Source organism: Ceraceosorus guamensis (genome assembly GCF_003144195.1).
Source record: "Ceraceosorus guamensis strain MCA 4658 unplaced genomic scaffold IE81scaffold_43, whole genome shotgun sequence".
Lineage (NCBI taxonomy): Eukaryota > Fungi > Basidiomycota > Exobasidiomycetes > Ceraceosorales > Ceraceosoraceae > Ceraceosorus > Ceraceosorus guamensis.
The window spans coordinates 98578-114418 of NW_020290038.1; the positions used below are offsets into that span (position 1 = coordinate 98578).

The 15841-nt window shown below is 54.5% G+C and overlaps 6 protein-coding genes across 6 annotated transcripts; 3 read left to right on the forward strand and 3 right to left on the reverse strand.

Annotated features, from left to right (window-relative positions):
* Nucleotides 1-1004: 1004 nt before the first annotated feature.
* Nucleotides 1005-2710, forward strand: IE81DRAFT_337778 (hypothetical protein; the record flags this gene model as incomplete). The annotated part of the gene is made up of 2 exons (XM_025515514.1): nt 1005-1471; nt 1511-2710. Exons 1-2 carry the CDS (start codon nt 1244-1246, stop codon nt 2708-2710), a joined length of 1428 nt encoding a protein of 475 aa, XP_025368577.1. The 5' UTR covers nt 1005-1243.
* A 730-nt stretch (nt 2711-3440) lies between these two features.
* Nucleotides 3441-3812, reverse strand: IE81DRAFT_283620 (cytochrome P450; the record flags this gene model as incomplete). Its single annotated transcript, XM_025511572.1, has 1 exon — nt 3441-3812. A coding segment is annotated over one exon (372 nt), but the record flags the coding sequence as incomplete, so codon positions are not given.
* A 2984-nt stretch (nt 3813-6796) lies between these two features.
* IE81DRAFT_348356 (hypothetical protein) lies at nt 6797-8669 on the forward strand (the record flags this gene model as incomplete). Its single annotated transcript, XM_025516247.1, has 2 exons — nt 6797-6969; nt 7544-8669. The coding sequence occupies 2 exons, from the start codon at nt 6797-6799 to the stop codon at nt 8667-8669; spliced, it is 1299 nt and encodes a 432-aa protein (XP_025368579.1).
* A 1261-nt stretch (nt 8670-9930) lies between these two features.
* Nucleotides 9931-11941, reverse strand: IE81DRAFT_175999 (hypothetical protein). Its single transcript, XM_025510670.1, has 5 exons — nt 11520-11941; nt 10992-11311; nt 10765-10900; nt 10362-10675; nt 9931-10294 (listed from the first exon to the last, which is right to left on the reverse strand). Exons 1-5 carry the CDS (start codon nt 11817-11819, stop codon nt 10021-10023), a joined length of 1344 nt encoding a protein of 447 aa, XP_025368580.1. The 5' UTR covers nt 11820-11941; the 3' UTR covers nt 9931-10020.
* Nucleotides 11942-12404: 463 nt separating this feature from the next.
* IE81DRAFT_291883 (phosphoglycerate mutase-like protein) lies at nt 12405-14148 on the reverse strand (the record flags this gene model as incomplete). The annotated part of the gene is made up of 5 exons (XM_025511927.1): nt 12405-12554; nt 12691-12979; nt 13056-13178; nt 13254-13795; nt 13882-14148. 5 exons carry the CDS (start codon nt 14146-14148, stop codon nt 12405-12407), a joined length of 1371 nt encoding a protein of 456 aa, XP_025368581.1.
* Nucleotides 14149-14991: 843 nt separating this feature from the next.
* On the forward strand, nt 14992-15460 carry IE81DRAFT_348359 (putative pre-mRNA branch site protein p14; the record flags this gene model as incomplete). Its single annotated transcript, XM_025516248.1, has 2 exons — nt 14992-15235; nt 15345-15460. The coding sequence occupies 2 exons, from the start codon at nt 14992-14994 to the stop codon at nt 15458-15460; spliced, it is 360 nt and encodes a 119-aa protein (XP_025368582.1).
* Between the last annotated feature and the right edge of the window lie 381 nt (nt 15461-15841).

Here is a 15841-nt window from a genome sequence, read left to right on the forward strand (position 1 = left end):
GCAGGATAAATACCTCGCAGGTGATTCGCCACAGCAGACAGGCGCGGGCGCTGCATCTACGATAGGCGTTGGGCACGAGCGGTCGGCTCCAGCAGAGCCAGGGTCACACGACCATGGCATCAATGCGAATGTGCATCCTTTGGCAATGTGAATGCTCCTATGCTAGCCACTTCGGCGCCGCGAGCCACTTGAACGTGGGAGCCTGTCGCCAAGTCGGCGATCAGGACCAAGGGAGGTGATTGGGCCCAATGTCTTGCTAAAAGCGGCCAGTGACTTCGCGACGTTGTCATTGGGCTCCACGCAGCTTCATCCAGCCCGGGAGGATGGAGGCGCGCCTTGAATCGCGATACGAAAGGTGTCGGAGAAGTAAAGTGGCTGTGATCGGGAAGTATGCAAGGATGGCGTGCTTGGACGACTCACGATCAACTCACAAACTTGCACGTACGCACTCGTGGCCGACTCGTGACTCACGACTGGTGACTCTTGCTTGCTTGCTTGCTTGGTCATGCATGCATGCATGCATGCATGCTGCTGGGCCTCGCTCATCCCTCGCTGCTGGCAATTAAGTCTCGCAACCGGTTTCGCATGCATCAGCAGCATATCTCCGCATGTACCTGCGGCGGCGGCGACGCGGCTGCAGCATCACTACTGCGTGCTGGAAAACATCCGCGTAGACCGCGGTCTCAGACCCACGGCTCACCTAGCTAAGGCCAGCAGCAGCATGGCCACCGCCGCTCGCACAAATCTTTGCAAGGAGCTATATATAGGGCTCTCTGGTGTCCATGCGGGCACTTGACTTGCTTAATTGACTTGATTGCTCCCTCAGGCCACGACGTTTGCCCGTCTTTGCACTAACAGCGTCGATCCTGCATTTGGTGGCTTATTCGCCAGCATTCAACGAAGCCTAGCCGCCTGGAGTGGCCGCACGCAGCAGCTTGATCCTTCCTTCGCCGAAGATAAGCCACACCTGATGGCGACATCGTATTCGGGATGCTCATGCATCAGGAAAGGCTATTCGCCAATGGACCCTGTTTGGCAAGGTTGTGGCTTGTTGTGAAAACGTAAACGTAGCGCGAAGGCCGTTGCTCGTGTGTATAAAGAGAGGCAAGCAAGTCATCGGCAATGGTCGAGCAGACGAAAAGGCCTCACAGACCCCCACTCCAACGCCCTAGTCCCAGCTAGCCGTCACCTCCATCTCCCACCCCTCTTGCTTGTCCATCCATCGGCGGCTAGTTCAAACGCCATGTCGGAATACCTCGCTTCCGTTCCTCACAAGGGCGCCTACGGCGATGTCGAAGATGACCGCAAGTCCGCCATTCTCGACATCAAGGAGGGCGAAGTCGAAGCCGAAGTGTCCGTCACCGAGGTCGACCAAGCTTTCGCTTCGCTAGTAGCAGCAGAAGAGAGCCACGATATCAAGCATCGTACCATGGGCTGGAAGAAGACGACATTGCTCTTGTTCGGTGACCAGGTCTGTCTGGCCATCATGGCCCAAGCGTGGTCGTTCAAGGTGATGGGATGGGTGCCAGGTCTCATCACCACCATCCTTGCCGGCATCTTCTTCTACATCACCTCTTTGACCATGTGGCGCTTCATCATGAGGCATCCAGGCGTGCGAGACGTGTGCGACATTGGTTACCTGCTCTTCAACAAGTCAAAGATCGCTTACGAAGTCACGGGTATCATGCTCCTCCTCAACAACATTCTCCTCATTGGCTTCCACATTCTCACTTTTGGCAAGATTCTCAACACCCTGTCCGACCATGGCACGTGCACCGTCGTCTTCACCGCTATCGGTGCCATCACTGGTATCCTGATGAGCTTGCCACGCACACTCAACCACCTCACCGGCATGTCGGTTGTCAGCGCCATCTGCATGGGAATTGCCATCATCCTTTTCCTGGTCTTTGCTGGAATCGAGGCGAACCCTCTGTACGGCTACGGAGGTACCTGGCCAGCTGCTGGAGACGTTGTCCGCACCACCGCCTTCCCACCCCCTGGCACCACTTGGGTCGAGTGCCTGCAAGCCGCTCTCAACATCGTCTTCCTCTGGGTTCCTCAAATCCTCTTCCCCACCTTCATCTCTGAAATGAAGAGGCCTCAAGATTTCCCCAAGGCTCTCACCGCACTGGCCGGTCTCAGCTTCGTCCTCTTCATCGTCCCCACTGTTCTTGGCTACCACTGGCTCGGACAGTATGCTACCGCTCCGGCATTCGGCAGTCTCGAGAGAGTCTACGTCAAGGCATCCTTTGCATTCGTCATTGTTCCAACCCAAGTCATCTCGGTCATCTACAGCAATGTCGCCTGCAAGTACATCTACCAACGCATCATGCGCAACTCCAAGCATGCTCACAGCCACTCCAAGATCGGATGGGGCGTGTGGGCAGCGGTCACCACAGTGGTTTGGGGCATCGCCTTCATCTTTGGCTCCGTCATTCCATCCATGGGAGACATGCTGGGTCTTCTGGGAGCCGCCTTCGACTCTCAATTCGGCTTCATCTTTTGGGCCCTCTGCTGGTACAGCCTGTATCGACGCGAAGGTTTCTTCACCACTTGGACACGCACCGCCGGTACCGTGTTCCACATCATCGTCATGCTCCTCGGCCTGTTCCTTCTCGGACCTGGTCTTTACGCCGCCGTCGAGGCCATCATCGTCGACTACGCTGGGCCCGTCAGACCAGCATTCTCATGCGCAAACCTCAGCCTCTAAATATACGGGCTGCCATACACAAAAAGTCACGCTTTCTCGCTCGTCGTTGGTCAGTCATCAAAAAATCTCCAATTTCCGCGTCACGCCTTCTTTCGCAATGCTAGCTGCAAGATGTATACTTGCAGGCCCAAAAATGTACTCTTACTAGTCGAATCGAATGACGTTACGATCAGCAAGCTTCAGGTTGCCCTGCTCTGCTGCAGTGCTTGCCGGGAAGAAAATGGACCTGTAGCCACTGGGTGCACGACGATTCAGTTGATCAGTTCTCTCTGCCAAATTTGGCTCTGCCATCCTTGTCTTGATTGCAGCTCGGTAACAGGTCGACCACGATATTGCAATGGAGCATATGATTCGGTACGGAGCGGCTGAACGAACACATATCTGTTGGACAGTGTCTGGAGCGATTCGAAGGGCAGACTCATTCCACAAAAAGCCAGCAGCGAGAGCAATGGTAAGACAGAGAGTTGAGGGGCGCAGCTGGTCCCTTGTACGTCTCTGGCGCCAACTGTCAAGCGAAGCGAAGCGAGGTCGCGACGGTCTGGCGTGGCGCGCGGGGGGGTCGAACGCGCTATACTCTAGCTCTCGGGATCAGCTCCAGCCTGTAGACGCCTGAAGCTGGGCGCATGGACAAAGTCTCGACGATGGTGTGCATATCGTCGTGGGTGCTACGCACGTCGTAGTCAAGAAAGAGAGCAGCGATCAGGTATCGAAGTTCGTGCCAAGCCATGTGCACACCAAGGCACTGTCTCGGACCGCTCGAAAAAGTGAGCAAGCTGGCTTCCATCTCTCGTGTCGCATTCTTCCAACGCAGGGGATTGTAAATTTCTGGCTTGTCGTAAATTTTTGGGTCCATGTTGGATACGCCTGCTGCGACGAAGACGAGCGTACCTGGTGGCAGCCAGCGACCATCGCTCAATTGCATGCCAGCTTCTGGCACGACCCTTGGAAATGGACCAGGCCCTGCTGGTATGAAGCGCGTACTCTCCTTGATGCAGAGGTTCAAAAAGGCACAAGTTTCCAGGCTCTTCAAATTAAGCACGCCGTCGGGAAAGGTGGACTCGAGCTCCTGTTTGAGAGTAGTGAGAACGGCGGGCTGCCTCAGAGGAGCAGCCAGTGTGAAAGCCGCCGTGAGTCAAGTGCATTCGTGCGCAGCAGTACCAAAGCGACTTACACGTTCCAGCAGCAGATGTACGATGGAGGAAGCTGTGCTCGCCATGGTGTCGGTGCCAGCAATGAATTGTATTCCAATCTCGTTCAGAATGACCTCCTCATCGCAGCCTGCTTTATGAAGCTCGGAAACGATGCAGCGCTCCGTGCTGACTTCGGCAATTAATTGGAGTCGTTCGCCATGTCTCTGATTGCCGGACCACAGATTGGATGTTTTGAGCTTCAAGAATTGTCCGTACTTTGGTCGCGAACCGAGCCAGGCGGGCAGAGGAAAGTTGTTCGTAATGTTTTTCGCCATTTTTGCAAGGCTGTGCACCGCAGGCATGGCATTCGCAAGATTGGAGTCGCTGATCGCACCTTCTACGAGTCTAGGTGCCGTGACTGCAAGCTCATTTAGCGAAAAGTTTTGAATCACGTAGCCGTCTCCGAACAGATGGGCGGCGACTGCGCTCGCTCCTATACCTCGAGCATAGTGGATGAAGTCGATCGTTCTACTCCTTCCCTGCGGCGCGAGTTCAGCATCATTAAGCTCCTTGACAGCTTTCTGTAGTGCTTCTCGATTCCTTGCAAGAATGCCTTCCAGACGAGTCGTTCCGGCGTCCGTGAAAAAGTAGGACTTGGTGAACAAGGAATTGTAAATGCGTCGCCGAGCAGCGTTTGGCGCATGCTTCTCGTACGACACCAGGCTATCGATTTCTGGATGGGGTATGCGCAGCATCTTTGCCAAAGCCGGAGCTTTGTCGAAGGGCGGAGAGCGCGCTCCACGGCCGTATATCTTGCGGATGCTGTCCACGCCAGTGGTGGACACCAAGTTTGGGGCGATGATCACTGAATTGCTTTCATACTTGCGGTGCAATTGTAGAATCCAATGGGCACGATCACCCGCAATTTGATGGTATGCGAAAGCGAAGGGCTTGAAGCGACAATGCAGTGGTCCAGGGATGTGGCGCAGCTTCCAAGCATCCACAAGGATTCGGTAGAGGTTGACGCACACCACGGTCGCGACTGCAAGCCCGAGAGCGTGGGTGAAAAGAACATCGACTTGGTACTGGCTCACCATCGTATTCCTCCTGAAGTATGGATGATGTGGGCGCTCGTGTACACGCCTTGGATCATGGCGCTGGGCGGCTTTGCTCAGTAATGCTGATGGCTGCAATGTCACGTTTGCGCGTTGATTGTTGTTTGGGTCAAGCACCTTTTAAGGAAGGTCGTGCCATTGCCTCTTCGGCGTCCTGCTTTCGCCAGCGACAAAGGCTCGCGATTGTGGTGGGCCAGCTTGTCGAAAGGCAAAATGTGAGAGCCGCCATAGGTGCTACAGCGGCGTGACCTGCGATAAGACCGCCGCGAGAGTTGGACACGATTTGTAATTGATGAATAAATGCGTACACCACACATGTCAAACCTGAAATACTACCACCGTCGTCGCTGTCAGGCACCTGCGCGACAATTTGCCTCTTGCACTCTGTGCTGACAGTCTCACTGGAGATTGCTGCGAACCCCTCCGCACAGCGAGTATCAATATGAGACCCTGAGGTAGGGGTGCGCGACCGCTATATACGCAACTATAGGCAGCGCTGCGGTCAACGGACCAAGCGCAATCATGCAATGGCCAGCGAAATTCGTGATGCTGAAACAAATTGAAGATGCTGAAGTGATGTTTGATTAATTGAGACCGCTCGCAGCCATCATTGCGCCAGCACTTTGACTCCCGATCCTGCGCCCCGCATCCCGTAAGACACCAGGATCTATATGCATGGTATATAGTGGTGAGAGCGAAAAGTCTCACGATGTGGCGGTGCTCCATAAGAACGCCATCGAGCCTTGCCATTTGATTCAAATGATGGCGGTCAGGATCGATCGATCGATCGTGCGTGATGTGCGTTCATAGCTTGCCCGACGCTGGCCGGGTAGAAAGGAGCTAGGTGCTGTCGCGCAGATCACGTTCAGGGATGATGTGGATGGAGGTAGTATTCACGCATTGCGAGTTGCGGTTTCGGTGCATGCATGAGGTTGTGCGCGTGCGCGACAGCTGACAGTCACGAGTGCTGAAGGACATGCAGGTGCTTCTATGCCAGGCTCCGGGAGTCCGAATGCTCGACGCTGCAAGTGAGTCACGAGTGTCGCTCTCGCTGCCGCCCCACAGCTAGTCAGAGTATAAAGACGCGAGCTGGCGTTGCTGCTTGAGGGGCTCCGCATGGCTGTCTCAAACGCTGTTGAATGCATCAATTTACCTCATCACCTGCAAAGTACACCACGGAGGTGCGGCAGTGATTCATCATCGTGAAACTAACAGCTCGGATGAGTCGCGCCACTCACGGCTAATTCGTGACATCAGGATCAGTGGAATGAGTGCACGGATACGTGCCTTGGCTCAGCAATTGTGCGAGTCACACGAGGACGCGGTAGAGGAGACTGGATCTTGAGCATCAGGAAGCTCGAACCACGACTTTTTTACGACTGTGTCAAGTGCTCTATCAAGGTCAAGAGCGATACCTCCACCTTGAAACAGTCAAAACTTCTGACGCGGACGATAGCGACGTTGGGTCCTAGCTCGAGTAGGTACGCGCCCCATCTGCTTGCGCAGCACTTCTTGCCCACAGGATCTGCTACGTGGCAACGAAATCAGCCAGGTCACCTTAACACGACTGTCTTACGACTCGATCCACGACTCACGACTCGCAATTCGTGGATCCGAGGCGGATGCGGTCGATGTTCCCATTCTTGGTTGCACTCTTCACGACTCGCCATCATTGTTGATCGATCTCTTTCAATTCGTGATTGCATCCACTCGGATCGCCGCATCTGCGCCATATGATGGCAGGGATCGTTCATGATCGGCGCTCCTGTCTCCGCGACAACATCGCGCAGATGTTCGTTGCGGGATCAATGGTCGTCACTGACAGCAGTCGATGAGCAGAGATGATAGGATCAGACCGACGATGGCGCAATTGCCAGGGCTTTTACAAGTTGTCGGCTCTCATGCTTCTACCCTGGATCGTTCATGTCATCTCCCAGCACAGTCAAGGCATCATGTTCAGCACATATCGCATCGGCACGGTTACCGGTGAAGAGCACAACATGAGATTACCGAAGTGAGTAGCGACTGTAATATACCGGCTCTTTACTAAGCAATAGTAAGAGCGAGTCTAGCGAGCACTAAGCATTTCATCTCCTCTAAGTCTGTGGAAAGTGATGTTGCCCCAATATCCGAGTAGACGCTTAGCACTCCTCGCGGTGAGTGCCCTGCTGCGATCCGGCCTGTTCAGGCAATCTACGGGGTCCTGCAGGTCGTTCCAAGAATTTCCGACATAGAATTAGCAGCCTCGACTAGATTGGCTCCTTGAAGACCTTACCGGTTTCATTGGGCCGACTGGCATCGCGGCTGGGGGTGATTCTTCATCTCGTGTCGGCTAGATGAATCTTTTGAGCTGAAGACCTTTGCGGCTTCATTGAGCCGTCTGGCATCAAGGATGGGGTATGCTACTTCCCGTGTGGTCGTCAGAGAACGGGCGCATCTGCTCTACGTATGCAACGGGCACCACATTTTGGCATAAGAGATGAAGCATGAGAGACACAGCGCTGAATCTGCCTCGCGAGAGTGCCTATACTCAGTCCCTCGATATTGTTTCCCTATTTCGCATCTCTCCCTCTTCTTCTTCTTTGCAGCAGAGGCGTTCCGGACGCGCGAGCTGCCTCAAACACTCGAGACCAAACGAACATGGACCCTCTCCGCTTTTGGGACGTCCGGAGTCTGAGTGAGATAGAGAGGCGAGCAGCCGCTGACGCTTGCGACGAAGTCGTTTTGGGCCTGTTCCAGCGATTAGGCTATCAGTGGCCAGTGCCAAGCGAGCAGCAAAAGACCGACAATGCCTTGGTCTTTAGCAAGATTGAAGAGTGGGCTGATCGGGAATTGAAATCATGCGACCTCGACGCAAAGACCGTCAAGAGGCTCGTTGATTTTGGAGTCGCCTGCGGCTGCATGTTTTACCCGCACGGCTCGGTCGAGATCAAGTTCCTCATGTCGCAAATGACGGTCCTGGCAACCGCATTGGACGACAAGCCTAACCATCACGACATCGTGCATCACACTGAGCGTTATCTCTCGCACGACTACGGTGAAAATGATGCAGCCACGCCCGCGAAAACTTTGCTGCGCCTCTACGCCGAAGGTGTGAATGAGATGGCTGCATACTTTGAAGCCGACGATGGCCTGACAGCCAGTCTCATTCGTGCTTCGTTGGAGACTTATCTTCTAGGATGGCTGCTCGAAGCCAGAGTTCATGGCATGCGCGTCGCATCGGACAACGATGGACCCCAAGCTAGTCCCACATTCGCGGACTGGGTGCGCGGCAAAAGCGGGATCGGCGATGCTTACGTGCTGGCTATCTTCAAGCCGAACAAGGAGACCAAGATTGGGATGGACCGTTGGTTGTCCTGCGTGACGGACCTCCAATGCTACACAGGTTATTTTAACGATGTCATGTCTTTACGCAAGGAAATTCTCGAAGGAGATGCGGGCAACTACATGAACATCAAGACTCGCATCAGGCATCTTTCAGGGGAACAAGGGACGACTCGAGCCGACAAGAAGTTTTGCATTCGTGATATGCTCAATGAGACGGTCGCTGAGGTGGAGCAGGCTGCAAAGCGCATCGATGCCCTTATCAAGCACGCCATCCCCGAAAAGCTGCATCTGTGGCACGGCTACCGCCATGGCTACATCCTATGGCACCTCTCGATGCCTCGCTATCAGCTCGAAAATGTAGCTCGCGATCTCCGTGGAGTCGAGTAGAAGAAGAAGTGAGTAGCCTGCAGCTCTAGCTTTGGATCGATGCAAACTGACCTTGCGACTCCCACCACTGCTGCAAAGCTTCCAATGATGATTCGACCACACTCTGCATTCATCATATGCACGGGTCCCCGCGATTGAATGCTCATACTAACGAACCGGTGGCGGCTCTTCAGAAAGTGTGACCAGCTTTGACTACACATCCTATTGAGGTGAGGCTGAGATGAGAGCCCATCGCTTTGCCGGCAATTTGCCTCTCGCTCGTGCCCTCATCACATATTCGGCGCCAGCGCCACGCTTGAGGAAGCACAGCAGTGTCCACAACAAGTTGATGTCAGAAATATATTGTGACTCTCTTGTGTTGCTAGTCTGCGTTCATATGCTATCGTACCGTCGCTCTTTCCTCTACTACCTCCTAGAACCCCGCTTGCGTGGTTGCATCGAGAGTACAGAAGAATGGTGAAATGTGCGGCTGAGAGCGTAATGCGGAGACCGTCATGCGCATCAAGGCAGTGGTGAGCATGGCGTACTGTCGAAGTCGGATGCCCTGCTTCTTGCGCTTTAGGAATGTGAAGACTCGCCGATTTCCTCGCTCGTACTAGGTTTCTGCCAAATCTCACGATCGGGGTGCTTTTGAGGTCCCAACCAATTGACGACCGACTCGGACTGAGAAACGTTGAACTCGACACGCTTGCGCCCACCCCAAAGGCCCTTTTTGCGTTCCTTGCTGGTCAACCAAGCGCGAGCCCTTCTAGATTCTTCGTTTACGTACCATCGCCTGGCCTCGATACCAGTCATCGTCTCCATCTCTTTCCTAACTTCCGGAGGAGGCGAGGACCAGTCGAACCTGCTGTTTTGACCGTGCACGTGTGGTGGGGGCGAGCCTGTCTGGGCTTGAGTAGTGTGGACTGGTGAGGACGGCCGCCTTGGCGTCGAAGGCGCGAAGCAGCTGAAAGGACTGCCTCTGCGCATTAGACATGTCACGTTCGCCTTTCGCCCAGGTAGAACACCCAGGATTCTGCTCGGGCGCGAGCCGAGAGGCGCTCGTTTGAGCAATATTTTCCGTGGATGATACCGCTGTAGTCACGAGTACGTGAGTGCAACGTAGCTCGCACGATATCAACGCTTGTTCAGGCAGCCTGTCAAGAGAAGCTGCTGAGCTATTCACTTACCGCAATGCCCACGCTACGCTTCTCCGACATTCTGAATCTGCCAGAATGTTTGGCTTGAGCACTTGTACGTGTCTGTCACCAAGATGGAACTGATAGCAGTCAGATGCGTCTAGCCGAGGTCGGCAATTTGATTCGACGCTTCTACGTCGCAAGTTTGAAAGAGATGCGTCACCGGCAGTACCCTACATCTCTATCGTGTCTACCGCGGTGATTCTGCGTGACTCGGACAATTTGAGCGCCTGATCACTTACGTGGACGTTGCGATCCGATCGGCGGCGCAAAGGCTCGTTCGACTTTCGCAAGGCAGCTGAGACACCCTTGACTGGAGGATTTGTTTCGGGATACATGTGCGACAGAGGATGCATCTGTCCGGCGGCGTGTATGCTGCTCAAATGCTCTCTGATGATTCTCTCGCGAGCTTGGTGACCAGCGTCCTGCCACTTCCCAGTGCCCAAGCTGGAAAGTTCGTAACGGGTACCATGTCAGTCATCGTCATAGTGAGAAAACAGGCAACGAAACTTACATGAACTCGTCCAAATTCTTGTGAAAGCTGGGCGTACCCCATCCACCCTGTTGCTTCATGAAGTTCTTCATGCGCCCGTAAGAAAAGTCCACATCTTCCTTGGTCGCGGGAGGGTGATATCCCCAAGAAGGATGATTGCGAACGTGCGCCGTCTCCAGCTCCTTCAACGTCAAGGGAGGTCGACCGGCATGACCGAGCAAGCTGTGCTCGCTTTCGGGGATCCCCTTCGCGGGCTTCTTGGCCAGGGATAAGATTCGCGCAAGCTCACGCTTGACCAGCAAGGGTGATTTGAGTGGCTGGAGAGCGGTGCGGGGCTGCAGAGCAAGAGAACGGTCAGCAGAGCTAGTGCAGCGTGCGAGAACAGCGCCCTTCGTAGGCATCTATTCGCACCAACAACACTCACGTCGACGAGCTTCTGAGGCAGTGCTCGCCTGCGAAGGCCAGAGCTACCGCCCTTGATGATGTCGCTATGCTCGTCCAAAATCCGCTTAGAAGCGACCTCATGCACCCGCCCATGCATGAAACCCGTGTGCAGCTCGCTGAAACAGGGGCAATGCGACGTCGATGGGTCAAAAGAGCTCAGACCTGCCCGCCTTGCTTTTTTCCCTCGAGAGCGCAGGCCGTACTCACGGGGCATACCCGAGCGCATGTTTGATACGAGGCGTACCCCAAGCACCACTGTTGATCATTTTCTTTTTGAGGTCCTCGTAGTAAGCTTGCACCCTCTCAGAGTCTGCTGTCAGTGGCGGAGTGTAGACACGGCGAAATTCTTCTTGGTATTCCTTGCGCTCCGGACTGGGATATCGGACGCCTTCGTGTTCGAGCAAGCTGTGCTGATTGGGTGGAACATCGGGTGCTGGTTTCTTAGCAATCGAGACCAGATTGGACGGCGAGCCCTTCATTTCGGCTTCAATTTTCTCGGCAGAGGAGAGAAATCTGGAGGGTGAACCCTGGGAGTAGAATTGCAGAGCTGGATCAGCAGCCGTCTCGTATAGCTCGCCTCAGAGTCGAGTGCTTGTAGTGTCACGCGCACGGCGCATACGCGTCAGCCCGTGCACATTATGTAGCTACACTGTACCTGTGATCCCTCGTAATGAACACCATCATCATCACCATAGAGCCGATCTGCGACAGTGGTTCGCGAGAGAGACGACTCACAAGGGGAGATGGCCTGCCATGTGTGCTGATGACGAAGAGCACGAAGAGTAAAGTGCAAGACCAACCCGCCTGCACCGGTAAAGGAATGCGCCGGCACGAACGCATGGTGCAAGCAATTGTCAAAGGTTGGAGGGAACTTGCTGAAAGATGAAGCCAGAAGACTTTCAAGAAATGCTCGACCAGCGAGTCCTTTGATGCTTTCTTTGAACCAGAAAGGAGAATGAACGAATGAGTGAGCAGTAGAGAGCGACGGTATCCTAAAGCCTGAAGATCGAGCGCTTTGTATCCCAAGCTTCCCATTCACCACTCATCACTTGGATTCATACAAGCCGCCACGCGGCACCGGCCTCGCCACCGGCGGAAAAGGCACGCAATTTGGGTGTGCCAACGCAGCCACCGCTGCAATTCCGAGTCATCTTGGCGTCAACATGCTCGCCCGCTGTCGGCGAAGCGGAGATATCACCGCACTCAACGAGCATCTGGTTCCTGATGTTGGCGAAGCTGAGTCGCGATGGCGTCCACTGCCATGCACATTGCACTGTGAATGAGGTGCAGAAGACGCGAGTGCAGCCGCCGAAGTGTGAATGCTGGCGAGGAATTGCGAATGCGCCCTGTGACCCGCCGTTTGCAGTCTTACGCTGAAATTGTTGAGGGAAACTATCCATCGGCAAGGTGCAGCGCTTACCGATCTGATTGTCCCCAACCATCGGTTTAGTGCGCCTTGTACGAGCCAACGTCATATCCTCAAGGACGGGACTATAGCGCCGAATCAGCAATTGTGAACACGAAATCTAGTCCTTTGAGCTTGTCATTGATTGAAGGCGACGCGCAGCGAGAGATGCGCTTGAGCGAAGCAGCTCGATGCGGAGGCCTTCAGTAACCTGATCAGCTGCCATTGCAGCGCGCCACCAAATCTGCAGGTATTCTGTCCTGAAGGTAGGTGATGACATCGTCGATGGGCGTCCATTCCGCCAACGCCGGACCTTCACGGCCCGTGAGCAGCTTTGCCTCGGATGTGAGCACTTGACCGTAGGCCTGCAAGCGGGTAACTCATTAGGAAGGTACGAACATCAGTGCGTCTGGATGATCGGCTAGCAAGAGACGCCCCGCCTGCCGCCGAAGCTCGTTGTTGCGATTCGAACCCTTTCGCCACTCCGCTCGATCTGCTCACCAAAATTCTGACGTGTTGCTTCGGAGCAGCACCCGACTCGGTGTTGGTCTGCTGTTCCCAAATCTCAAAGATGACTTCGCTTCCGAGCGCAGGCCAGCGAATAGTGCCGCTTTGGGCAAGACTCTTGAGCAGACGCACCATGGTGCCGTCATGACCGATGTAGAGATTCGCCTTGTGTGCATTCTTGCCATCTCGAATGAAGGACAAGTCGCGCAAGAGCTCAAGAATAAAGGCGCCGAAGCTATACCGAACGTAATCATCGGAGAGGGGAGATGCATTCCAGATGTAGCTGCGCGCGGGAGATCAGAACAAATAAGCAAGTCTGGCTTGTCGTGGACGAGGAAGCTGCTTTTCGCGATACCTACTTGTACTCGAAGTCGCCCGCAGCATATACATTGCTCGCAGTCTTTTGATCTATGCTGGCGCCGGTGTTCGGGTTGGTGGGGAGAGGGTGACCGTGGCATTGCCTAGAAGCCAAAAAGTCAAAGCTATGGAGGAGGCAGCAAAGCAAGTCAACACCCACCAATGGATAGGGTTGCATCGTCGCGGCGCTGTGCACTTACGCGTGGTCGATCCAGGAGTTCCAGCCAGCTTCCTTTGCAGTCCCGAGCACCTCGTTGACCGCGTCAAAAGTGCCGGAGATGTTGCCGAGGTGATTTTTCCAAGACTGCTCCTCCTCGATCTTGGCCCGAAGATCATTTGCATACGCGCAAGAGTAGCTAGGCACAATACTATCAATGTTGCTAGGCTGGATCTCTACCGGGAAATGTTTGTCTTCTGTGTACCCTGCACCTTTTAGGAATGCGCCGCTGACTTGAAACGTGCGGGGCTCGGGACTCGTACGTACACGCACCGTTTCCTCGCTGACGGCATCTACAAGCTCCGCAGGTCCTCCAGGTCCGTACACGCCAATCCAATCTTGACCGTGCTTAAAGGCGTTAATCAGTCCACCCGCTGTGAGTGTACCGCTGTCACACGTCCCATTCCAGATACGCTGGAGGAACGGATGCCATGGGGGAGTGCTAGTGCGAGGGTCTATCTGCGCTACTGGCGCCAAGCTAGCGGCCCGCATACCCGTGGCATAATTTGTGTACTCTATATCGGTCTGAACGAGCATACATGCGGCTTTAATCGTCAATGACAGATGCTGGACATGAGCATCTCATAGCCAAAGGTCCGTCCAGCACTCACGCAGTCCCAACCCGTCGGCGGGTTAAACTCATTCTCCTTGCCAGGCACGAGATTGTCAGGCGTGCGCTTCTCGTGTCGCTGGATATAGATGAGGTGCTTCAATTTAGCTTGAGGAGATGCCTCAGGTAGTGCATAATGCTCCCTAGACACTCTTGGCGCAGAGCAGTAGTTGTATGTATTCCAAGGCAGCTCGTGCGGACCGTCAGTGTATGTGCCGCCAGGCAGGGACAGATTGTATGCGCTGATGTTCGCGGCGGATGCTGCCATTTTGACGGCCTCGAGGGAGGAGCCGTATTGCGTATTGATGTGGTCCGAACTCAAGACAGCTTGGAAAGCGTCCCTGGTCATGAACAGGTCGTTCATGGTGTTTGTGAATCGTCACACACCTGTCTAGTCATCTTTTCGAGTCGTCCAGAAGCTCTCATCGTGCTCGCCGTCTGCATGCAGGATCCATCTTTGCTTGAATGTCCATCTCCGAATTCTACGCAGCGACATCAAACGCAAGCTGGCTTGGCTTGACTCCCTTGTGGAGGAGAAGAGCATGAGATGGGCATCAGCTTTGCACGTTCCCTTCACGAAGCTAGCAGCAGCGCGCTCGGGCTGCAGCGCAGGCACACATGCTGCTGCGAAAAGCGCGCGCCCTTGTACCGGCCGATTAATTCCGAATCAATAAGACAGTCACGTGGCTTATGTGCTCGTAAAGTTATTGCGAGATTCTCGAGGCTCGCATCGAAGTCAAGATGCTGCTCAGCCGAGGCTCATCCTTGGATTTGCCTTGAAACCTCGACTCGATCTTCCAGCCCCTTTGACCTGGCACACACCGTCACCCCACCCGTGAACAACCACAGCAGATCTTGATGCGTCACGTGTGAGAGGGACGCCCAGCCCAGCGCAACGAAGCAGGCCCGCTCGTGTCCTGCACCTCGCTCGCGATTGCCTTTTAGCCTTCGTCACTCGATCAAGATCAATCGACCAGCCAGTGGCGCACCTTGACCAGCTGGGTCTACCGTCTCCTTTTTGTTTCACAGGGGCTTTTCTCCTTCGACTTCAATCGCGATCGGTCCAAAAAGCCTCGAATTTGATCGCGAACACGATCAAGCGAACAGAAGCATGTCCGTCCTAGCCGAGTCTCGTCAACAATCGCGCATCCTCTTTGTCAAGAACTTGTCTTACCAAGTGACGGGAGCCGATCTGTACGAGCTGTTCGGCCGATATGGATCCATTCGACAAGTGAGGACTGGAGATGGACCAAAGACAAAGGGGACGGCTTATGTTGTCTTTGAGGAGATTGGAGATGCCAAGAAGGCGCTGGATCATTTGAATGGATTTCATTTGCAAGAGAGGTATATCGTAGGTGAGTTTTGCGAGCATACATGTGGTTGGATGGTTGGGGGTGGCGGGAAGCGCTGAGAAGATGGTGACGACGCTAACGAACGATGAATGACGCGTGCACGCTCCCATAGTCTTGTATCACATGCCGGCGAGAGGCGCAGCGACGGCCAAGGCGGATCTGGCAGCCAGAGAAGCTCAACTAGCCGAATTGAAGCGCAAGCACGACATTGCTGATGCGGAAAAGTAGCAAGGCAGCCGATGTGGACAGCAGCATCAAGAGACGTGCGATTTGGGGTCGAGTGCATGCCCGATGCTGATAAGAATAGGATGCGGGCTCCTGCGGCAAAGAGGCCAAAGACTTGCTCAGAGGTGGGACGAGTGGAGATGGTCTGGGCAGCTCGACAATGAGGCAGGCAGGCAGGCAGGCAGGCAGGCGTGGATCTTCGGGCGCAGACAGCGTCTGTTCAATCTCTCAACAGTCACAGGAAGAGGTGGGAAGGATTACACAACAACAGAGACCTTTGTATTATAGGCTGGGCGTACGCCGCTTTCGATACAATAGCCGCGATCAACATCGCACGACATTCGTGACTGACATCGCACATGCATAAACGCTCCTAACCGTGCT

Excerpts from the sequence above, each read along its gene's own strand:
- IE81DRAFT_175999 (XM_025510670.1), bottom strand. The coding sequence starts at position 11,819 with ATGGGAAGCTTGGGATACAAAGCGCTCGATCTTCAGGCTTTAGGATAC. Across the intron at positions 10,676-10,764 it reads TGCCTCAGAAGCTCGTCGAC|CCCCGCACCGCTCTCCAGCC; the intron begins GTGAGTGTTGTT and ends CTTGCTCTGCAG. Across the intron at positions 10,295-10,361 it reads AAGAATTTGGACGAGTTCAT|CTTGGGCACTGGGAAGTGGC; the intron begins GTAAGTTTCGTT and ends CGAACTTTCCAG.